Raw genomic sequence first — 25,133 nt, 5'->3', positions numbered from 1 at the left:
GTAATAGATATTGCATGAGAGAGGAGAGGGGAAAGGAAGGATTGCAGTTGCATTTTGGGAAGATCATGTGGCCCACGTACAATGCGTGAGAGAATAATGGAGGGTGAGATTTGCATGACCTCTCTCTCTCTCCAAAAATAAAACAAGAGATATACTTTTTCTTCTTTTTTTTCTATATTCTTAGATGGGGCATTCGGAGTCTTTCGTTGTGTTAGATTTGTTATAGAAAGAATTCAGGATTTAAATGGAAAATCTTTCTAAGTTTGGATCTGTCACCTTTGTCAGTAATTAATTATCTTGGGCAAACTTGCTTCAATGATGTTGTCGTGGGTCCCATGGAACCGTCCATCTTGTGGACAAGATCATAGATTGGACAAGATTCCAACGCAGTTGACTATTCACTTTGAATTATGGACAGTTGTTTGGTATTCTTATCAAGTGGTTTGCTCATTCCACATGCGTATGGGAGCCAATGTGACACTTGTGTGAGATCTGACCTTTCCATTAGGTGATCTACACTATTTAGATCTTCTGGCTTAAAATCAGGCCATTTAGCATCTCAGCTTGGCCACAACATATCAAAACAAACAAATGGCTAAAAATATTATAGCTGCCCTTTTACTTTGTACGTTGTGGCCCACAAGAAGAGTGATACGAATTGCATTGGATCTGCCTCATTTTTGTGCAAAAACATTAACTAAGAGAATGGATGGATGGCATGGATAAATAGATACGGGCTGATTCCAATAACACATGAGAGAAAGGATGAAGAAAAATACTGGACCACTGAGAGTAATTATACGCCGGGACACATAAAAATTTCAAACCTTTATTTAAATATTTTCTTCATACGGTGAGTTATTATTATAATATTGAAACAAACAATGGACTAAAAGACTCCGGGTAACAGGAGACCATTTCTAGCCATGAACAGGCAGTTGTGTGGGCAGGCTCACCGTGATGTATCTGTTTATCCATACCATCCATCCCTTCTCTCGGATCATTTTTAGGCATGTGCACAAAAATGAGGCAGATCCAATGCTCAAGTGGACCACACCAAATAATAATCTTGGGTTGCATTAAATGCAAGTTGTGAACTGATCCACTGAGGAGAGTGGGACCCTGAGTGTGGGCTCACTTATGTATATGACTACACTAACGCTGTCCATCCATACTGAAAGCTCATTTTAAAGCATGATCCAAAAAACTGAAGCAGTTCCAAATAAGGATGGACCATAGCACAGGAAACAATGGTGATTGATCATCAAAAACTAATTATCGGGCACAAAAGCTTTGGATCAAGATGATATTTGTGTGGTCCACGAAATTTTTTAACATGGAAAATAAACATTCCGGTGGGATCCATGAAATTTTTTATGGTGAGGACTCAATCTTGAATCTTTCCTGTGGTGTGGTCCACCTAGAATTTAACTCAGCTTCGTTTTTGGTATCCTACACTAAAATGATCTTTCAAAATGGTTGGACGGTGTGGATTTAAGAGGCAAACATCACTGTGAGCCCCACAGTCCCAGGTCGGTGGATCCGGGGTCTCACCTAATCCGCTCCCCTTGTCCTTACTATTTATCTGGTGGGCCCACCACCACTGGCTCACAGGCTAAGCTTTTCACAGCTTGGACTACCACAACTGCCAAACCTACGACCGTTGAATGGATTTTGGAAAAGAATATCAAGGGATCTAATCCATGCAATTTCTGGGTTATGCCATATCAAGTAGTATGATTGTTGTGGCCCGTTTGTTTAATCAACACCGGCCAGGATTCGACCTGAGTTTTGCTTTGCGGAATAGGTACCTCAGGCTAGCCCGAACCCGGCCCATCAACAGTCCTACTCTAAGACCTCATACTAACCCGAACCCGGTCCATCAACAGTCCTACTCTAAGAAGCAGAGCCATTAGGGGTGCACATAGAACCGGTAGAACCGTGGAACCGAATCAGAACCGGTTTGGTCCGGCTCTAGAGTGCACCAGTTTCAGTTATGGTTCCAAAAATTAAAGAACTGATTAGTTTAATTCAATTCTTAGTTTGGGAGTATGTAGAACTGAACTGAACAGTGGAACTAAACCATGGAATTGAACCTGGAACTAAATCATATATTAAAATATAAAAAAAAACCTAAGTTTATTCTCTTCACTTCACTCTTCATGCCACCCCTCCTGCTGCTGCCCCTCCTGCGGCTGCCCCCAATCCCCATCCATATCTCTCTCTCTCTCTCAAGCCCAAAACAGTGGAACCGATCTGGAACTGAACCGGTTTTAAGGGTTCAGTTCTAGGGTGCTAACGGTCCGCTTTTAGTTCCGATTCTCTTAGAACCGTTAGAAACGGTTCAGTTCGGTTTCACCCCAGAACCAACCCATTTGCACCCCTAAGAGCCATGCATCATATCATATTACTTTTCAACCAGGTCCTGATGGCAGGCCCGAGCCTGACCTGATGAGTGAACATGTGCCTAGTAGACTGTAATAAGTAACTCTAGTTATTCTCAAGAGGAACGGGTAAAAAGTGGAGCCCACTTCTATGTGATCCAGACTACAAATCTGATGGGCCCCATGGCGAATGGGCAATGCTCCATAAATCTCTCAGATTGGACAGTCCTCGTCCGCTGAGAATGGACAGTAGACCCCACATCTCGATGATCCAGACGGTTGATCTGCCCATGCCTCTAAAATCCCTTATACATTATTTGAAATTCTCAGCCATCAACTATTCGGTCTTTTTCCATCAAAAGTGGACCGTCGATGTACGATCAGGAGTTTTGGGAAATACTCCAACTACAGTGGATCCCATCATCACCAGCAAAACCTAGAAAAGTGTACAAGATCTGAACCGATCATCAGGTATGCCTCACCTTCTATTAGCCGAGTGCTGGAATTTACGCTAATCAGATAATCCTAATCCTTGGAACACTATCCTTTTAAATGGATGGTCTAAGAAACTTGTATTCACTTATCTTACAACCATCAGTTTCCCCTCCTGGAAACTCCTCTAAGGAGTGGTTAGGATTGTAGATGCTGACGTATGTGGTGGCCCATTCAAGTTATTGCCTACCTGATAATGTATACGGATCTCATACACCTTTGCCATACAAGTCACCGATACAGTAAACAGACCATAGTCAAAACCTTAGGTCAGGATCCAACTTGGCTAGCAATGGGCCGGTTTGGCCAAGTGGGCTCCCAGGCTTTCCTCTCCATTGGCAGGGCTAAGACCTTATGCATGTGGCCAGGCATGGACTGATTTTAGGACTCCGAAATAGGTGGGCCACATCAAGATAGGTGCTTACAAAGGCTATCAAATGGGCCAACAGATAAAATCTATAATGGGCCTAGTTTAGGATCGTGCCGAGCATCGATGGTAAAGGTCAAAAACCTCGGGCTGGGCCACGTTGTTTTTGTTAGGTTCCTAAAATAGAAAAAGCCCAGTATGGCCCACAGCCCAGCCCATTGACAACCCTTTTTGTGTCCATGTGGACAGCTCCTACATGAACCTGCATTCATGTGTAGACGTTTTCCAACAATTCTATCGATCGATCATTTCCGCCTATCGCAGTCCATTTGATACCCATCATTTGAAAAAGTAGGATCATTCAATTAGTTTGATTTGTGGGCCACACGCAATTCATATTGTTGCACACTAAGGCACGGGTAGGCTGTTTATAAGTCGATATACAAATACTCTGTGATCATTGTTCTCTGTCCATCACCTTGTATTAGGGCTGAAAGTAGGGCCAAAGTCGGGCCAGTTGTCTAATATTTTAGCTTGTTTGCTATATATATATATATATATATATATATAGGTACAAAAATGGGCTAGGGTTGAGCGCCCCACCCTGTTAGCTTTGTTTGTACACCTCACTGTCAGTTCACACTTCACTGTAAGCCACCCCCACTAGGGAATCGATAAACAAACCTCAGTGAAGGATACCTCGGTGTTGAAACGAGGTACAAAAAATGGGCTACTCTGTATAGGCCGATTAATGGGCCGGTCCTGTCCGTTGGGTTCTCAGGCCAAGTCCATCACTGGATGGGCTTGCATTTAAATGATAGACTCATACATTGGGCTCGGGCCGTATTTTGAGCTAAAAATGGGCTGGGTATCTATGGTTCAGCTGAAGCCCGAATCTAGGCTCATTTACTACATATGCCATGGTTTGGCTTGTGCCTAACTTTCAGACCGCTGATCCAGGGCTGGGCCTAAGATTTTCAGGCCAAAGTTTTAAGTGGGCACCTCACCTGAGCTTGAACTAGGCCCATCGATAGCCCTGATCAGCTAATCTGTAACTCCTTCTTATAAAAGCTTTTGATCACTTTCTAGACCAAGGTGGATGGTAGACATGAAAGATTTGGTATATGAGTTTAGAACATGCACTTCCATACGTGGCTGCATGTCTGGGGGATTTTGGAGCTTTCAATCAGGTCAGTCCCACTAAAAAGATGGCCCATCGGAAGATCAAGACCGTCAAATCATCAAATGGGCCACATGTGTATGAAATCGATGGACGGTTATATGAGGTTACAAACTGTCTTCACCCGACGTACATGTCCGGCCGTGCGGGCTACCTCATGAGTGGACCATCCTGATTTTTGGGACATGCCCCAGTCATAATGATGTTCACAATTTGAACGGTCTGTATTAAGCATGTCTATGGCACGTGGATGATGGATCCATGCATGAGTATAAACTACCGTACTCCATCACAATATCGTATAATTCCCAATCGAATCCTGATGTTTGGTATCATGGCTAGCGTCAACGGATAATGTGATTGGAAGGAATCAGGAATAACAACGTAGGTTCAAATTACCCAAATGTACGAGCTTCTTGGGACCTTCCATGATGTTTTATTACCATCTAAGCCGTCCATTAAATGTGCCCCAGAATACGATGCCTAGATCCAAAACTCCACTCAGATCCATAACTTAAACAGGCCACACCAAACGGAGAATGGAAGGGGAACCCCACAACAGAAACTTCCAGATGGAATGTGGGCTCCACCGTGTTGTTTATATGTCATCAAATCGGATCATCAATCTTTTCCCTCCATGAATAATGGACTCACCAAAAATCAATGCATTAAAATATTTAGGTGGGCCACAAAAAATGAATACGCAGGTTTTAGGCAAGATTTTTAGTTTCTCCTTCCGGTGTGTCCCACATGAGTTTTCTTACAGGAATGATTCTTCAGATTCATGGTTCCCATGAGGAATCTCACTAGATGCACGGTTTGGATTCAGTATACACATCACGTGTAGAATGCATGGTCAGGATGTGATCATTCCCTTTTTTTATTTTTTATTTTGTAGGATACTTATAAAAGGGTTTGGATCTTTCACTCCGGAAAACGCTTCTAATACATTCCCTATCAACGGTGGTGCCCATCAGACGATTACCAAACAATGGGCCCCACTAATATAGAACGGGTTGAATCAGGACACAATTACACGTGATGATTCATCAGGACCGTAGGATTCCTCTTGAATTCCAAGTCAAATATTATTGTGGATAAAGGTACCTTGTTAGTGGTACAAGGCATGGAATAATGAGACCATAAAGTAAGAAAGTTGCATTGAAATCCCTCTTATCCATGTCTTGTATGTGGGGCCCATTTAGAGTAATCGAGACCATTAGTCTGTTAGTACAGCTATGGAAGTTCCTAACCACCTGTCCCTATCGAATGTGGACAGTTGTCTTTTCCTTATTAGCCATGGGCCATTGATCGAAAGGTTAGGATTGTCTTTTAGAGGATATTTTTCAGGCATGGTCCATCCACGTTGGCAGACAACAGAACAACGGTCTGGATCGGTGAACCACGGGCCCCACTTCTGTAAATCATAACCAGAGTTGACTTTGCATTTCCTGGGGTCGAGGATCAGACGGTTCTTTGAAAGCATATTATCAGATCCTCTCCCTCCACAGCACCAGGGGTTAGGATAAGGAGGAATTATAGGGCAGCGACCTCCCCCAACGCATCAGGACGGGTGTAGATTCTCTCAACTGGCACAGTCCGTACAAGTGGGGCCCATGGTTGAGTGATCCAGATCGTTGATCTGACGTGGAGAACTTTGGATGGATGCCCAGAAAAGTTTTCCGAAATGTAAGATTCTACGCTTGTAATTTCTTATGGGTAATTTCTGTATTGTTTTCATAACCGTCTGATTGAGTGATTAGGATCTCACATTCTGGGAGATTTGAGGAAATCCTCATCCATGGTTGGACCAGTTAGATCAACGGCCTGGATAACTGAAACATGGTTCCCACTTGTACAAACTGGACAAGTCAGCTTAATAACCATATCCAAATGCACGGGGACCGTTAATTCCTCCAACGTAGGGGTTGAAGAGGGCTGGGCAGGATGTGGGCTGAGCTAAAACCCATGGACTGGCCTGGTATTGAGGCCCACCAAAAATGCATCGGGCCTGGACTCGATCATCAGTTAAAGCCCAAAAGGACATGCTGTGCATGATCAGCTCGGCTAGTAGCTAATCCCAGCTCTCACTCCGCTCGGCTCAATCCTCGACTGGCCAGCTCAGATTGGTTTAGCCAGCAAGTTGGGTTAGATCAAGCCGAGTTTGAGCCCCTGTCACATTTTCTCAAACACTTATAGTCCATCTTTAATTTTTCACATGATACAAAAGATTAATTTCATCAAACACTCAAAATCAAAATATGAGCTAGTTTTATGATGTAAAGTTTTTATTTTTATTTTATAATAATTTGTTTTGTATCCAATCATTCCTCGCCACCAGCCGATTCTCAGGAGAATGTATGCACCTGAAAGTTTGAAATAACACTTCGTTGAGTCATTTCATCAAACACTTTGCGTGCAGCGTCAATATCAAAATAACGACCCAGTCGATTCGAGTTGAGGTTCGATCCGAGTTGAGTCGAGCTCAGGCAAGCTCGAACTCAGCTCGAAACTTATTCTCGCTCCAAATCCAATTTCAAGCCAAGGCGAGTCGAGCTTTTCTAAGCCAAGTCGAGCAAGCTGACGGAGCTAACTCGACTTGTGTACGTACTCAAATCAGTTGGTTTGGTGGGCCTGCGTTTAGCTGCATAGTACCGATCCGGGCCACTCCTGGGCACGAGTATTTATCTTACGGCTCTGAAAGGATAAGTGATGGTAAGGCCCATTTACAATGGGAAAGCTATAGTGGCCACATGACTGATGCAAACACAACTTGCCCAGCCAATATGCATGTGTGGGACCCTAGAGGACTTTGGAACGGTGGGCCTACCGAGGAAAGAGACTGATCATGGTCAAAAGAATATGTTCTCTACGTGCACTAGAGGATCCAAAGTTGGATGACATAAACCGATGCCTAGACGACTGGTGAGATTGATTGCCGGGCCGCATCTATAAATAGAGGGTCGTGAGCCATTCATGTTTTTCCAAGACGCAAGATACGGTGAGAAGAAGAGAGGTCTTACGTGAAGATAAGTGTCTTGTTTGGCTAGCCAAGGATGACTTGCCTGTGTCCTCTTAGAAGGAACGGCCCAGATTGCAAGGCAACTGAAGAAGTGGGCCACACATGCCCGAGATGCAAGCCATCCAGCAGGTGGGCCCTGTTCTGTACATTTTTAACGGCGTCAACTGTAAAAGGGTTGGGCCAGACAACAGATATTGGGCCTGGCCCATTATCTAATTGACCCATTGTCCATTGATCTCCCTATGATGTGTCCCAGCCCAAAAACTCAGGTGAGCCGTTCATCTGGTGGGCCATGTGTATATTTTGAATTTAGACCCCTGACAGATTTTCGTAACTATTCCATTTCTGTACATTTGTCGACCCCTCCAGCGGTCTGATTTTTGGGCCATTAATATACATGATTGGCCCCACCTGAGAGGGTGGCTTACAGTAACACGTGGGACACAACGTCACGTGAAGGCTTAGCAACAGTGCATATCTGAGATCTTTTTAGGTGGGCCATGGGCTGGTCACCTTGTCTAGGCTGCCAGCTCTTTTTCTCATGTTAGACTTGCTTTTCTTCGAAAAGAACCAGCCGTCCAAGGAGATGGAGGAAATTACAAGGGCCAACGTTTTTAAAGCACTGACATGTGAAGCCATTTGGATTGGAAATCCAGACCATTGGTATGTGTTCTACTGTGGATGAATGGTGTAAGCAACATGTTGCTGTTGGACACATCTCTCTCTTTCTATAGAGACTGGGATGGCCCACATTGCCATACCAGCCCACCCCCTATGCTTATGCTTATTTATTTATTTTAAAATAAAATAACTGTTTTCTCTTAAGGCTTCTATTAGTTGAGATAGAGTTATTAGATCTTAGGAGACCTCTATCAATTCATGTTCTTCATTGCCACTTTTCTTGATGAGAGGAAAGTCATGTAATATCATATCCGTAGGCTTTTTTTGTCTAAAAACAATATCTAATATTTGATGTTGTCCTGTGATTTTTCATTTAATCTATACATGGGGTGCTTAAATGAACCGAAAAGGCTATATTTTTATATTGAAGAATGTTTTGTTTGTTGGATCACGCAGTGGTTAGATAATAACCGTTAATAAATATAAAACTAATCATCATGACTGAATGTAAGATTTTGGACTTCCACTATTAATTTTATTCTCTAGCATCTATTGTTGTGATATTAGAAACATGCTTTAGATTATGATAGTTATATTTTATTGTTTTGGAAATCTATATAATTTTTGTAAGGTTTTAAAATTCACATAAATTTCATATGGTCATTAAACTAAAATTTTATTTTTATTAGTGAATTTTATGATTGCCGTTGATATAGTATTATTTGGTTGATTTCTAAAGGGTTTGGAGTTTAAATCTCATGGCTTAAATTTTTTTCCATGTAAACATTCATTTATTAGTGTATTTTATTCAAGCTAGTAGTTATTATATATTTGGTTTATGATAGTTTAACGTAAAAAAAATAAAATAAAAAATAAAAATTATTAGATCTTATGTTGTAATATATTATTATTTTATTGTATATTTGGCTTATGACAATTTAGCATAAAAAATCATTAGATCTTATGTCATTTCTCTTGCCTTGATATGATTATTATAACGGTTATTTTTCTGAGCTTATTTTACTCAGGTCTAATACATTAGCCATGTACTATTGCAAGCTAATTTATTTTTTGGGCTTGTTTTAACATGATTGCTAAATGTTAATTAACTTGATCCATTTCTATAATAAAAATGTGAATGAATCGATACTCTTAAGTATGAGCTGGATCATTCATGGTTTTTTAAGGTTGAATCAAATGTACATAAGTTTGAATCTTAAATAGGAAACTCGACTTGAGCCCAAATTTAATTGAACAAAGGCCATCCAAGTTTGTTACATGATAAAGGCGTATTTGGACATTATTATGTTAAAGTTTGAGTTGAGTAGTAATTAAAATTTAGCCATGGACACATTTTTATAATTTATTAGGGATTTGCTTATAAATTCATGTTTAGGGACCTGCATGCAAAGGAAATTTATAGGGAACATATTACTGTAATTTTACAATCCTGGTACAAATTTTTTATCAGGGACTTATTTGCAAATAGAAAGTTACGGGATGGTCTTTATTATAACATGATCAATATTTTAATGAAATTTGCATGTATTGCCATATATTTGATGTTTTATAATCATCTTCTAGTTTAGATTCTTATGTTGTCTTTTAATTTAGATTCTTATATTTTAACGCTCCAATAGATGAGACCAGATTGTTTCGTAGCTTTGTGCACTAAAGTGTATTGAGTAAACTCTATAAGCCCACTGTGATGTGTCTTATCCATGCCATCCGTTTGTTTTTCGAACTCATTATAAGTCATGAGCCTAAAATTGAAGCAAATTAGAAGCTTAAGCAGGCCACATACCACAAGAAACAATGAGAATTAAATGCCTACGGTTGAAGACTTCTAAAAGGCCAATGAAGTTTTGGATCAAGTTGATATTTATGTTTTCCCTTTATCTATTGGGAACCATGGAAGAAACTCCGAAATCGAATCACACAAGGAAAAGATAAACACAAATAAATCAACACAAATAACACATGATTTTAAGTGGGAAAACTCTTGGGGAAAAAAATCATGTCACAAGGCGACCAACAATCCACTATAAAAATAAAAGTACAAGACATTAGATGAACTTACAAATGCAAAAACCCTAGTTTCCTCTCTTAAAAACCTTATAAACGATATAGCTCTCCTTATTCTACCCTTATCCCATATTACACCCATATATATAATATTACACTTGGAATAGGAAACAAATCATGCAATTACACAAAACTGACCACGTTATCGACTAATCATCGATCGAGCAACCCTTGATCGATTGAGCCTCCATGTTCGATCAATAAAACATGTTCAAAAGTGTTCACTAAGTAAACTAGAAATTTTGAGGAATTTTGATCAATCAATCAATGACTTCTGTTTTAGCATAGATTAAAGGAACCCATTTTCAACATTAGATATATTTTGGTGACCTTATGAATGAGCTCGATAACAAATAAACATCACCGTGGGCCTTTGCTTGTGTGATGGTAACACCCGAGTACGAAAAAGTACAGGATGTTATGCTATCATATCCTATCTATCTCCACACCATCTATCAATTTTGCCACGTCATTTTAGGGTACAAACCAAAAAATGAGGCAAATCCAAGTCTTAAGTGGACCACACCACAAGGAGCAACGGTGATAATGATACCCACATTTGAAACATTTCCAAGGGCCCCCGTTATGGTTAATTGCCATTCAACTTGTTCACAAGGCTAGATAGACCCAAGTGATAGGAAAACACAAATATCAGCTTGATATAAAAACTTTTGTGACCTCTAAAAAGTTTTTAATGGTGAGTGTTCAATCTGCATAGTGTGGTCGAATTGAGCCTTGTTGCTTGCACTTGGCCTATTACAACCAAATTAGATAGCCCAAAGGATTCTACATAACATCCATGTATATCATGTGGTGTAGATGAACTTAAAAGGGAATGAAATAGAGATGTGGGAAGCATTAAATGCTAGTCTCATTAAAATAACTCCCTAACAAGCATGAAATGTTAGAATTAAATGAAAAATAACTCTTTACAAAGGCAAGAGTTTGGTTATGTGAAGACTAACAAATCTTTCTATGCATGAGTCCAATTATGTGACTAAGAGCCTTACGTGATCTTTCTTGTACATGTGATTAAATATGATAGGTTATACTTATGTGGAGGATGAAGGAGATTTGCACGAGATATCTTATGTTGCCAAATGCTACGCACGGCCATTGTCTTTCTAAAACTATAAAACCAGCATACAAAGAAAAGATTAGGGCCTCATACCAATACAATCACACAAACTCTCAACTCTACATTGCTTATATCTCTTATATTGTAGACACTTATTAGTTTAATTTTAGATTCATTTACTTTTGTCCAACACCTTGTTGCAGTAAGTTCAGAGAATTTAGTTTCGTAGCTTTGTTTCCCTACTGTCTAATGCACCACTGCAGTATGTCGATAGATTAGTATAAATATCCACAACTTTGTCGATGGATTCCCATATTAATGAGTTTTTACTTAGTAACACTCTGATCACATCCTGTTTATCGTTCACCACCTCGTCACACGACCATTTGGTACTTTCATGATCGCCTCATGACCGTCTAGCTCAAGAGCACTGTTAAAACCGTGATCATTTTTGCTAGACCAATTGTCATAGGTAATCTCTCTTTTTTTAAAACGATTTAGTAAATTAATACTTTGATTAATAAAATTGATGATCAAGCTTTTATTTTAATTTGTTTATCTTTTATCACTTGTATGGAGAATCATGATTTAAGCTATTACTGTTGAAAGAAAAATTATTATCTTCGAGACAAAAATAACTCATTCAAAACGATTAAATCTCTCATTCATCAATCCCATGATTGCCTTTAATAATTGGTCATTGAATAGTTAGGCTAATCTTCCTAGATTTTGTCCTAATCCGGCCAAGCCAGCGCCTAAGATCACAAATGTTCAATTTGATTCGAGTTAAATACGACTTTGGCACACCTAATACTTAATTTACTGGCACACATTTAACCAAGAATAGGCTGTCTATTATATGCATGATTAAACAACAACAATTGAATTTGCCTCATTATGGAGCCTATACCAAAAATGATATGGAAATTTTGGATAAAACTCATACACAATGTAGCCCCTTTAAGTCCATGTCTGTTCCTACTAGTGAGTAGTGACTAGCGGGGTGCTCCCGTGCTTCACGAGGTGGGTGGATCCTTGATAGTGGGGCTTATCGAGGTGTATGTTCTTTATATCCACCGTGTCCATCCTTTTTACAGATCATTATAGGGTGTGATCCAAAAAATTAAGCAGATTAAAATCTCAGGTGAACCACGCCATGATTGAATACCCACTAATAAAAACTTCTGGTGAGTCATAGGAATGTTTATTTCCAACATGTTTATTTTTAAATTTTTGGGTTAGCTTGTTAGTACACACCCATATCAGTATACACACTCCATGTTAGCCACCCCTGCTAAGGATCAATACCAAGACCTCAAGTGTATTTCCAACATGTTAATAAGGTCATAAAGATGAGGACGAAGGGACCTTACAAATATCAGCTTGAAGTACAGCTTTTGTGGCATGCGGTGAGTTTTTAATGGTCAATCACCGCTATTTTCATACGATGTGATCCACCTGAGCTATAGGTCTGCTCCATTTTTATGATGATAACCTAAAATAGCATGGATGCAAGTAGAGCTAAGCATCGGACCAAGTCGGATCGGATTGGGCCCAACCCGATTCGGTTCGAAATTTGCAGGGTCAAACCCAAACTTGATCCGATCCAGTATCGAGTCCGGGCCATCTTATTCGATCCGATCCGATCCGATCTTCTGCTGCCCTGAACCGATCCGAGTCCGACTCGGTCAGGAAAATCGAGTCGGATCGGATTGGACAAGGTTCGAATCGTTCATTTTTTCCAACAGTGTGGAAATTGTTATTCTCATTGTTTCCTATGATGTGATCTACTTGATTATTGGATATACTTAAAATTTAGTATCAACCCCTAAATTGATATGGAAAAACTGATGGACGGTGTGGATAAACTAAAAAATTCAAGACGGGCCCCACATAGTTTACTCAGTATGATAAAACCGTAAAGCTCACGTCAGCTACATAGCTTTTTGAAGAAGTTTATACCTGCTACATGACTTTCTGAAGAAACTTCAAGTCACGTGCTCAAAGACAAGCACTCTATGGAAATAGGATTGCGTATCGTACTGAGTAAACTCATTTGGGCTCACCTTCTCTTTTTTTGGTTAGCTTATTAGCACACCCCACTGTCAGGAAACACTTCACTGTTAGCTACCCCCACTAGGGGAATTGATGCCATGACCTCAGTGTTGAAACGGGGTATCTTTCACTCAGTCTACCACTTGAGCCCACCTTGAATGTATGCAATTTATCCAATCCGTCCATACGTTGTTTTAGCTAATTTTATAAGTTGAGCTTAAAATTGAAGCATATACAAAGCTCAAGTGAACCAAACCATTGGAAATAGTGGGAATAATGATTTCGACCATTGAAATCTTTCTAATGCCCACATGGATATTTATTTGTCATCCAACATGTTCATAAGATCAAAAATACTTGGATTAAGGGAAAGATAAAATATCAGCTTGATCCAAAACTTCAGTGGCCCCTAGAAATTTTCAATGGTAGACACTTATTTCACACTATTTCCTGTGGTGTGGTCTATTTGATCTTTGGATATATTTTATTTTTGGCACATGAAAATGAAATTAACTTTTAAAATGGATGGACAGTGTAGATCAAATAGATAAATCACGGTGGATCCCATAGAGTTTATTCAGTACGCTTAGCATACTGAGTTACTTAGTACGCAATCCGCTTCCCACTCTTTGACCTTTGTAGCTACTAGCTAGCTAACACCAGCTATGTAGGCAACTGCTATAGGTACATGTCACTTGAAGACAAGCACTGACGCTCCTCGAGCTCTGAGTTGTGCGAACGGTTCAAAGGAGATCAAAGTTATATGAGCCTTACAGTGATGTATTTATTATATCTACATCGTTCATATATTTTCAGAGATCATTTTAGAGCATTGTCCAAAAAATGAATCATATCCAAAGATCATCTGGACCACACCATAAATAGAAGCGGAAATAATGATTTTCACCGTTAAAAAATTTGTATGATCCACCTATTAATATGAGATATAGGGAGGGGTAAACTTGTAATTTACTAGTTACTACACCCGGTGCAGTTCGGATCGGATCCAAATGGATCAGATTTCAGTTCGGTTCAGTTGGATTTACTATGTACCCAAATCCGATCCGATTGTTGTTCGGATTGACTGCTCCTACCCGAACCTAACCGATCCAGGCCATCGGTTCTGTTCGAATCGGGCGGATCGGGTCAGATCCGCTGGATCGGGTCTATTTTACCCCCTTCCATATGCAAGGCACATGCATCAATGTGGGCCCCGTAGTTAGGGATCCACCCACAGTGAAAACGTAGCCCGTCGGGGCCAATCCGAATAGACCAATGAAGGTCCTCTGTTTCCATGAAAATGATCTGAACCGTCCATTAAATGGACTTAATGTAAACCTGCACATAGAATGGCCACAGTACCTTGCAGCAGCCATTCCGGGCCATGGCAGACGGACCTCTTCAACGGCTGAGATTGCCAAGCGGACTACGGACGTGGATTTCCTGCTAAAGCATTTGCTGGGAACCTAGGTGGGCCACAGTGATGTTTCTAAGAAATCCACTCTGTCCATCCGTTTTGTGAGATCATTTTAAGACATACAACTAAAGTTTAGCAGGATCCAAGACTCAAGTGGGGCACACGAGAGGGAAAACAAGGGAAAGAAGTGCCTACCGTTGCAACATTTCTGGTTCCACCTTGATATTTACATGACATCCAAACCGTTGATAAGGTCATTCCCACTGGGATGAACTGAAAACAGAAGAAACATGGCCTGATAAAAAAACTTTTGTGCCGATACGAATGTTTCAACGGTGGTTGTTCAATCACCACTGTTTCCTCTAGTGTGGCCCACTTGACCCTTTGATCCGGTTCATTTTTGGGTTTATGCCGTGGAATCTATGAGTACGGGACATTAATCTGAACGGATGATGTGACCATCACTCTTGTAGTAAAGAAAAATTTCAATGGCTCTCATTCAACACTGAAAATCAACGGTCAAAGATCAGCTATTTATTATGGTAACTAGAATATAGACGGTTCAAACCATCAGATCATCTCAGAATGTGGGCCCAATGGGTGGCGACACCCGCTGCATCCTGAGTCGCGACGGACTGAAAAGTCAAAACGAACTCGTTTCAGTTTTAGTGGTCCGCGGACTACACGTCTCCTCTTCTTATTTTCGATCTCCTCTCGCTCTCGGCAGATCTCTGGCAGCCATGGCGATGAATCCGAGAACGGAAGCTCTCCTCCTCTTCGCTGTCATCTCTCTCATCCTCGCACCGGTGGCCCGTGGGATCACCGACGCCCCTTTTATTGTCGCACACAAGAAGGTCAGCCTCTCCAGGCTCAAATCGGGCTCCGAACGAGTTGCTGTTTCCATCGACATCTACAATCGAGGATCCGCGTACGTATCTCTAATTCCCTCTCACATCTCAACCGTCCGATCTATTAGATCTGGATGCTTTTGTGCTGCCCTCTGATGGATTCTTGATCTCTTCTGTGGAGTTGTTAGGGTTTTGTTTGATTGTATTATATATTATCGTTTCTTAATCTGAGGTGCGTTTGGTTGCATTGTATATCATGAAATTTCATGATTAATCAGTCTAATTCGGTGCAAAATATCATGGTATTTGGATAAACCAATCGTGCTCTTATTGATGAAATTGTTTTTTAATTTCCATTGTAGTGAATTTTGAGATAAAGCTTCTGTGCGATTGAAGTATCTGTTATTTTCTGTGAACTGTAGATAATTAATGAATTGCATGCTTATTAGATTTCAGCGAATGAGTGAAACAGCCATAGCGGAGTTTCACTATGGGTGAAGGGAAGTGCTGCCCAGGGGCAGCAATGGCCGGGTCCAGAAGCCCAACCACGACTAATTGGGGCATTTGTTTCAGGCCCAAGCCCGGCTATTAACATCGCAAGTGCTTGGGTTGGTCCTCAATAGAAGATTTTTTAAAACCTTTGCCCGGGCCCGCCCTGTTTATCAATCAGGATACACGATCAGGCCCAAGCACGACCCATTGCGACCCGTGGTGGGGCCTGCATCTTTGGATTCTAAGGAGGTGATGGGGTTGTGCAGTGTCCCCTTCCTGTATCCATCCAATCAGGTTCACATGGAGAGAGCTCTGAGCTCTTACTGCATGCATCCCACTTCTGTGTAGGTAGATCAAGCTACCCATGGCAAATGTTTGCTTTATGTGTGGGCAAGTGGGGACCACTTTTTAAGGAGTAGGAAGATCTAGTGAGACCTGCTTCCTGTTGCCATCTGATTACCTTGGCCTGTGTAGCATTTCCACCGTGGGTGTTTCCATTCCATGTCGGGATGGCCAAGAAATCCACTTGCATTGCTGTCCAATCGGATTGGACTGTATAGTACTTCCAATGTGGGTGTTTTTCATTCGATTGGCACTGTGAATTGTATGCAAAATCAGTTGTTTCCAGCTGCATGCTGATTGTTCGTCTAGTCAGATATTTGTAATTTTGAGTGGTTACCGTTAAGCAATCTTGTTCTTGCTCTGCATTTGTTTTCAATGTATCTGTTAAATCATTGCAACCCTGCTCTGTTCGTGCTAATCTTGTTGTATAAAGTAGGGTTATAGGAGATTTTATTGCTCATTTGGTTTTGAGTGTAGCATAGACTGATTATGCATTTCTACTTTTCCCCATTTTCTGTTCTACATGTTTTATATTCCATGGGATCTTGGAACTAACTGGTGCAGTAGTGCTTTAGACATTTGGTATCGTTATATCACTTTCCTCTCTGATTTATTGTTCTACCTACTTCTCTGATTTATTGTTCTACCTACTACTACAGCAATGTGTGTTAAGATATATGGAAGATTGGTAATGATCAAATTGGATTGGAATCTGGAAAAATCTAGCAGGCATGACAAATGGAAAGGAAGGCTATGATAAAATTCCATCGCAGCAATCCTCCCAAACCTTTAGGACTGTTTGATGTTAAGAAGGCTACAAAAGAAGGATCATAATCCGATGCATAAACAGAAAAAATGAAATGATTTTTCAGAAAAAAAAAAAAGAAAGAATAAGAAGAAGAAAAGAAAGAAACAATGAAATCGGATGCATCTTGGTAAAATTGGTTTCTCACTCATCTCGGTCGTTGTGAGGGGTTGAACTAGAAGTTGTCCGAGTTTAGTTTGACTAGTCGTGGATCCTCACTTCCATCCAATTGTTGCTTTTGGATCGGCTTAGTCGAGTTGGAGTTGAGCCAACCAACTCGGTCTGATTATCCATCATGTAACTTGGTTTTGTGTACTTCGGTTGACTATAAATGAAGGTGATGATATAATGACCTGTCACAATGCTTTACGGTAGTTGATTAATTTCTTTTCTTTCTTTTTTATTCTAATGCAAGTCCCATTCTAAGTTGTTTTTACCCCATTTTAGGGCAAGAGAAATTAGATGAATTGCACTCTTCCTGACATGTATGACATCTACGCCCCTACAGTGTACGTGCAATGGCCCAAATATATGGTCATTCTGGCCGTCAGTTAGGTTGCACACATGTGAACAAAGTTGACGGTTAAAATAATTGATCAACTGTTGACATTCATCATACAGGTGTCTCGCACCTAATGATAAAACCAGCCTGATTTTTGGTCCACGTCACAGCCACAGTGGCACCCACCTGATGGACAGCCTAAATCTCATATGTAAATGCCACATTGATACATGTTGGGAGAGTAGAATTTGGATTAGCTGTGGCATGGCTCTTATAGCAGTGCCAATGAGATGATGATACCATAGGAGCATGGCTCTTCCACACAAGCCTCTTAGATCACTTATTGTTACTTTCATGTTTACCTGGTTCCCCATTCCAATGATATGTGCTTCTACTATGTTCACTCATCTGTTCCAGTTGGTCTAATGAAGTGAATGATAATTGCACTATGATCTGGTGAACCGCCTGGAACTACTGTTGCAACTCGTTTGGGTTCAACCAAAACCTGACTAGCCTAACCCAAACTTTAGGTGGGTTGAGTTGGGTTGGGCCCAGGCTGAAAATCATCAACCCGACCCTAGGTCTTGTTGGGCTTGGGTTCAGGCTTGCATCAAGCAACCCAACCGAACCCGACCTTGGCCCTGTGGGCTTGTTTAGATTTTAGGTATGCTGGTGGAATGCAAGGGAAAGCGAAAATGTGACACAAAACGGAGATGAACTGACATCACCAGTAGGGGAAGCAAACCCTTTGCACCTATTTGTTCTGCTAGGAAAAGTCCAGGAAAATGCCTTTCCTTTGCATTTGCAATTGTTTATTTTGCAATCCCACACAGGATAACCTTTCTCCCTCTAAAATTGTCACTTAAAATGAAACATCAGAGGCAAACTTTTTTTTTTCCCCCCTCCATTTCACTTTTCGATTAAAAAAAAGAAGCTTGTACTATCTTATTGAGAGAAAAGCAAATGCAAAAACTTTGCTACAAGATTGGCTGCATACAACGTCTTGTCAATGCAAATTGGTTGCATCCCCCATTTTAGGCCCTATATCTCTACTATATATAATGCTAATAGCCAAGAGCAAAATTTCCGGGCCCATTAGTTTTTACATATGATAAAACTTTGCCTTGTTAAGAGTTTTTAGTGCAGATAATGGGTCGTTTTTACCCAACCCGATCCAACCTAACCAACTTAACCCATCCTGAGTTGCATTAGGGTTGAATGTTTAATACTTAGGTTCGGTTTCTATGAGATTTGATGTGTAGCATTCATACAACAAAGGACCCTGTCCTTCTAGTCAATGATAGCTCTATTACACAGTTTGGCTTTCAAAAGGCCAGTTTCTATGAGAATCATACTGAAATCTAAGATCACATATCCAGCCATATCTAAAATATCAGTTGGCCCACCTGTGCACATCTGATTTCTTGAGCATTGACAGGTTACCAATGCACCAAACTTAGTTCTTGTTGGTTACCAACCAATATATTAAGCATTGATTGCAGCACTGTAGAGATTAAATGATGATGCGAATGCTTAGGTTATTTAAAAAAAAGTGGAGTTGATTGCTCCTGTAATTTCTCCAAGTCACATTTTGAATGATCTAGTTGTAGTCCTTCAGATCCCTTGGAGTACTTATCTTAGATATTGTATGAGATGGGTGTGGATATGGGCCCATGTTGTGTATGGCTCAGCTTTAACTCTTTTTTTTTTTTTTTTTTGATAGGTAACACTACCAGGGATTGAACCCTGGATCACTCACACACTGCACTTTCTCTACCAGCTCATCTAATGAGCGGGAGACTCTCAGCTCTACCTCATCATTATATTGTTCAGATTCATGATGGCAGTATGGTACAAGTTTGACACCGGCTGCCAACATGATGCAACCCTCCTTTATCTAGGCTTGGGATCAGCAATGCGAGCACAAAACTCGCACAGGCACTACGTAATAGACTTACATATGTTGATTACAATCATGTGCTATCTAATAGTGTATTACATAGGTTGATTAAATCCATGAGTTGTAGCTCCACTCTACCTAAGTATTTTATAATTTATAGTAATAATTAAGGAGAAAATTTTAAAAACATCTTGAGAAATAGAAAAGTAATTTAAAAACTCCTTTTGTAATAAAAGACTAAATTATTAAATGTATAGCCATACCCATGTAACATGGTTTGTTGCCACATATCATCATCTTAGCCTTGCCCTAGGTATTTAGCGTCAGCTTTACAAATCATGTTTCACCAATATGCCTATCTTATGCTCTGTCCCTGGTAAGTATGCAAGACTTCATATCTGTTCAAACTACCTTGATCCAAGTCCTTTTATATTCATTGAGTCCTTCAACCCTAATCAAGTTACCCTTCTTGCGAATCGATCTTTGGTTTTTGCTACACTGACAGAATAATTTCAATGTGCTTCCCAATCTTTTTACTCTTATTGGTACTATTACTGGGCTGCTTCAAATAACCTGATTCATAATTTTATCCTTCCTAGTTTCCCACATATACAGCTCAACAATCTCATCTCTACAATGTAAACACTTCTCTACAAATTGTTGTGATTTACACAGCTCATTATTTAGGAGTTAGTAACAAGTAACAAGCCTTTGACATTATAATCAGTTAGTGTTATTTATTTATTGAAGGCCCAACACCAAAATAACAGAAGCAGAATAAAGACAACAGAGCAGGAGCACGAAAAAAAAAAAAAAAAAATCAGCTAGAAAAAATACAACAGAACCACAGCAGGAGCAAGCTTATCTTGTCTCGAATGAGAAACTTGCACCTTAAAGCACCCAATTTAATCAGCCTGTCAGTCTGTGCATTGCCTCCTCTGGGAATTAGAGAAAGGGAAGCTGGATGACTGATGGACCAGAAATCCAGTGCCTCTTCAAAATGACAGCAACTCTCCAATGAAAGGAACTGGATTTAGCTTTGCAACCAGCAAATCCTGCTTTCTAATTCACAAATATTTTAGAGGATTTTCAACTGGTTTCCTACACTATGTCTATGTTAATGTCTTGGTCAGCTCATCATCATCATCATCATAGTCATGTCCCAGCTATTTGTTATAAACTTCTATGATTGCTCGGCAGAAGTTCAATGACTGTATCCAACATTAACTGTCCTCCTTCGCTTTGGACTTGGGACCACCTGGTTCATTGCAACCAGTTGAAGTTTTTTACACATTGTGAATCATGCCATTTTGGTAGTACCATTTGCAAATATCACAAATATATTATCTGACATAGTTTTGATTGACAAGATGGAGGAGGGTGAAAACACAAAGCCAGATGTATGGAGGGATGCTTTAGAATCTAAAGGATTTAAAATCAGTTGGACTAAAATAGAGTTTATGGAGTGCAATTTTACTAACAATAAAAGTGGGAACAATGAATTAGTTAAGATTGCTGATCAAGATGTTTCCCAAAACGACCACTTCCAATATCATGGATTGATAATTCTTGAGAGTGTGAGAGATTGAGAACGATGTTGCCCATAGAATTCAAGCAGGGTGGAAGAAATTGAGATGTGCCTCTGGAATTTAATGTGATCGTCATGTACTACACAAACTGAAATGAAATTTTTTTATAGGGGATGGCTATAAGACTAGCCATGCTTTATGGGATAGAATGTTGGGCAGTGGTTAAGGAACAACATGTTCATAGGATGAGTGTAGCTGAAATGTGGATGTTGAGATGGATGAGTGGCAAGACAAGGATAGAATTAGAAACGAATCCATATGAGGGATTTAGGAGTAGCACTAATAGGTAATAAGATGAGGGAAAGTAGTAGACTTAGATGGTTTGGTCATGTGCAGTGGAGACGAAATATTGTGCTGGTTAGGAGGGAGTTGGTACAAGTTGAAGGCACTAAAAGGGCAAGGGGAAGGTCCAAAGGGACGTGAACGGAGGTAGTGAGAAAAGACTTATGACCTACGGTCTTAATTATGGTCTGGCCCTTGATAGAGTAGAATGGCGGAACAGGATACATGTAGCCGGCCCCAATTAATTGGTATAAGTCTTAAATGATGGTGATGATGACGAAGGAATAAGGTATCATTGAGAACATTAGGGTATGATTTTGTTGTTACTCCATTGATTAGTGATGTGTTGTGGAAGCATATTTCGAAATAGTCTCAATGACAAGAAGGATATTGGAAATATGTTCTTGGTTTGAATAGTACTGTTAAGAATTACCAAGAAACAATGTGTTCTACAGGTTATCATGGGTTTTTATATATATATATATATATATATATATAGAGTATCTGGAAATATATCTTATTATGTGCAATAAAATAGTTTTCATCAGGCCATGAACATGCTTTGGCCCAAAAACATTAAAAGGTCCAGTAATCGGGTGGGTTGCATGCGTGTATTGAATATGGACCTTAGCGATGTTTTGTCATTTTCATGATTACCATCGTCATCATCTAAACTAATTGGGTTTAGTTACATGCATCCTGTTTCACATTTCTACTATATCAAGGACCATATCCCTGCTTAAACATATAGGTCATCAAATCTTTTCCTGCCACCTACACCGCTTCACCCTCATTGTTTTCAAAAAACAAATAAAGATAAAAGATAAAACTGTTACATACACATTTGGCCCACTTGATGAGTGGAAAAACTTGATTTTTGGGCTAGGTCATGTTCACAGTGGCCCCCACCTTGTATATTGATGATCTTTTTCAAGATTTCCATTTAAACTCATGGAGACAAACTCAACAATGGTCACAGGCCTGTGTTTAAGTTGGTGTATCATTGATGAAAATTAGGATCTAGTTGGAGGCCACTTCAGTATCTGCTACTGCTAGAACTAAGCTCCTGCTTCTTGTGGTCTGTAGTTCGTATATGCTGCCGAAATAGGGGCTGACACAAAATATTTGATGGCCCTGTTATGTTTCAAGTGGGAGCTCATGCCTTCCACCAATGGCAGGGGAGGAATAGTTCTTGCAGCCTATCAATGTGTGTTTTTACTATATATATATATATAGGGATTGGTTCCAATCCATTTTCCTATCATTATTATTATTATTTTTCCTGAAACTGGTTAGTTCCAAAGTTTTTAAAAAGGAGATTTTTTTTTTAATGCTCTGGCTGAGTGTGATGATTGATATGCAGGCATTAACAAATTGTAAAGTGGCATGTGAGCAACTCAAGTTACTGTTCAAATGATGAGCTCCACTTTAGATGATCACAAACCAAAAGTTACATTAATTTGTTTGCTTAACTAGTCTACAAGTGGATATTCATTGGGATGGTTGGGGCGAAAAATAGCCAATGGTTTGAATTCAGCAAACTAATGTCTGCAAATCAGAGGTTAGGTTGCTAAACCAATCTGATTTTGGGATGATGATGGGTGTAGAGTGGGTCCCACAATTTGGACAGTTTAATTGAAGTTAATGCAAGTCATTTCTACAATTTTTGTGTGCCTGCATTTTGTGACCGCCATACTCTGCGAATATCAAATCCATCCCCCCCCCCGCCCCCAAAAAAAAAAAAAAAAAAAGAAAAAGAAAAAAGAAAAACACACAGACACAGAGAGACAGGAAACAAATAAAATAATGAAGAGGAAGAGGTAGAAAGAAAAGGCTGTGAATTCTTCTGCAACCAAAGAAAGGCTTTTCGGTTTTTATCAAGAGTAGGACTGTACTATTCAATAGCCAAAAATAGAATAATAGGTCCTGCTATCAGGGTTGGCTGTGAATGGTTGTTCTCTCGTTTTTTTCCCCCTTAATTATTTAGCTTGCATCTTACATGTTTTCTGCTAAATAACCTATTTTTTCCCCCTTATCTCTTTTAGGACAGCATATGATGTCAGCCTCACCGACGATAATTGGTCTCAAGATGTATTTGATCTTGTTACTGGCAACACTTCAAATTCATGGGAGAGGCTCGATGCGTGAGTTCCATCACACTGTCATAACCATGTTCCCATATCTTCTTGTTAGTCTTCTTTGTTTGTTTGTTTTTTTTACCCCACTTGAGTGTTATCTGCAATTCTGAATAATTGGCAGTGGTGCCGTTGTTTCACACTCATTCGTTATGGAGTCCAAAGTTAAAGGCATGTTCTACGGTGCACCCGCTGTTATCAAATTTCGCATCCCTTCAAGGGCCACACTGCAGGTACATTGTTCAATCTTGCGGAGATTAAACACACTTTAAAATAATTTTGTGGCAGTTGAATGATTTCTATTTCATTTTGTGTGGGGAAAGGTGGCGAATCTTGATTGAACAAAACATTTGGCCAAGTGGACTATCCATTGGGGCCCAGTGGGCCCCATTGTGGATAGTGATACCTGTAAATCTCCCCCATTGGATTATCCCATCATGCCAGGCCTTCCATTAATGTTTGCCCATCTGCAAGCCTCCAGTCGGATGGCTAGGATCATCTGATAGAGGAGATCATATGGAATGGTCCTTCCCATGATATGGCTAGCAAGTTGAAAGGCCCTGGTTACCCAAAGGTACACCTGACCGGGCCGTATTGTTGGGTTGGGTAAAAAAATGCCTAGAATCACAAAATATCCATCATCATCTTGACTGTGGAAACCTGCCTGTTGTAGGAGGCATACTCTACCCCCATTCAGCCGTTGGATATTCTTGCAGAAAGACCACCGGAAAAGAAATTTGAATGGGTAAGATCTCTCTTTTTCCCGTGTCTTCAAAATCTAGACATTTCTTAGACCATCTCTAACATTTTGCTGCTGCTGATTCTTTCTGTTTCATGAAATGGACCTTCTGTGGCAACCGAACTTCGTCAGGTCAAGGTAAGAACCATGCCCCATTAGTATTGCTTCTCAGTTCAAAAACCAAGCTCTTTGAGGATTTTGTTTTTTCTTGCGATCATAGTAACTTACACGAAGCTGTTTTGCATGCAGAGGCTGTTAGCAAAATATGGGTCTCTGATTTCAGTGCTGTCCATCGTGGGCCTGTTTGTGTATGCAATACTCAGTCCGTCAAAGTCCGGTGCTGCGAAAGCGAGTAAGAAAAGGCGCTGAGCCATCCATTTCAGGTCGTTGACGGATGAGCTTAGCTTGATCTGCCTTGAGGCAAGAACTCAAGTCTTTAGGAATGCAGTCAAAGTTTACAAAGTTTATAGAGCCCTCTTCTAACTGTTTAGTGTTAACGAGAAAGCATGATACAATTTTGGTAAGCTGGAGGGCAGCATGTTTTGTACAAACCTCCTCTCTTTGCTATAGATACTGATGTTGGTGGGCCATTTATCAAATTAGTGGGTTATCAGAGAGATGCTCAATCTCAAGATGGAGTCTGCTGTGGGGATGCATTAGTCGGTCAAGGACAGCTGCTGCTCCCTTTGAGATTCCGGTGGATTCGTAGGCCTGCCATTCCTTGAATTTAGTTCCAGCAGGTGTAAGGTTGATACATGACATTTGGGGTTTGCTTTCGAAGCTGATAGCATGTGACTC

The 25,133-nt window shown here is 40.2% G+C and overlaps 1 protein-coding gene across 1 annotated transcript; it reads left to right on the top strand.

The window, feature by feature from the left end:
- The first annotated feature begins 15,383 nt into the window (after positions 1–15,383).
- Positions 15,384–24,925, top strand: LOC131239374 (uncharacterized). Its single transcript, XM_058237054.1, has 5 exons — positions 15,384–15,629; positions 23,507–23,605; positions 23,721–23,829; positions 24,270–24,473; positions 24,585–24,925. Exons 1-4 carry the CDS (start codon positions 15,442–15,444, stop codon positions 24,387–24,389), a joined length of 516 nt encoding a protein of 171 aa, XP_058093037.1. The 5' UTR covers positions 15,384–15,441; the 3' UTR covers positions 24,390–24,473; positions 24,585–24,925.
- The last annotated feature ends 208 nt before the right edge of the window (positions 24,926–25,133 follow it).

This window comes from Magnolia sinica, chromosome 3 (assembly GCF_029962835.1).
Source record: "Magnolia sinica isolate HGM2019 chromosome 3, MsV1, whole genome shotgun sequence".
Lineage (NCBI taxonomy): Eukaryota > Viridiplantae > Streptophyta > Magnoliopsida > Magnoliales > Magnoliaceae > Magnolia > Magnolia sinica.
Note: the sequence above shows the minus strand (reverse complement) of the source record. Positions and strands in the feature narration are given on the sequence as shown.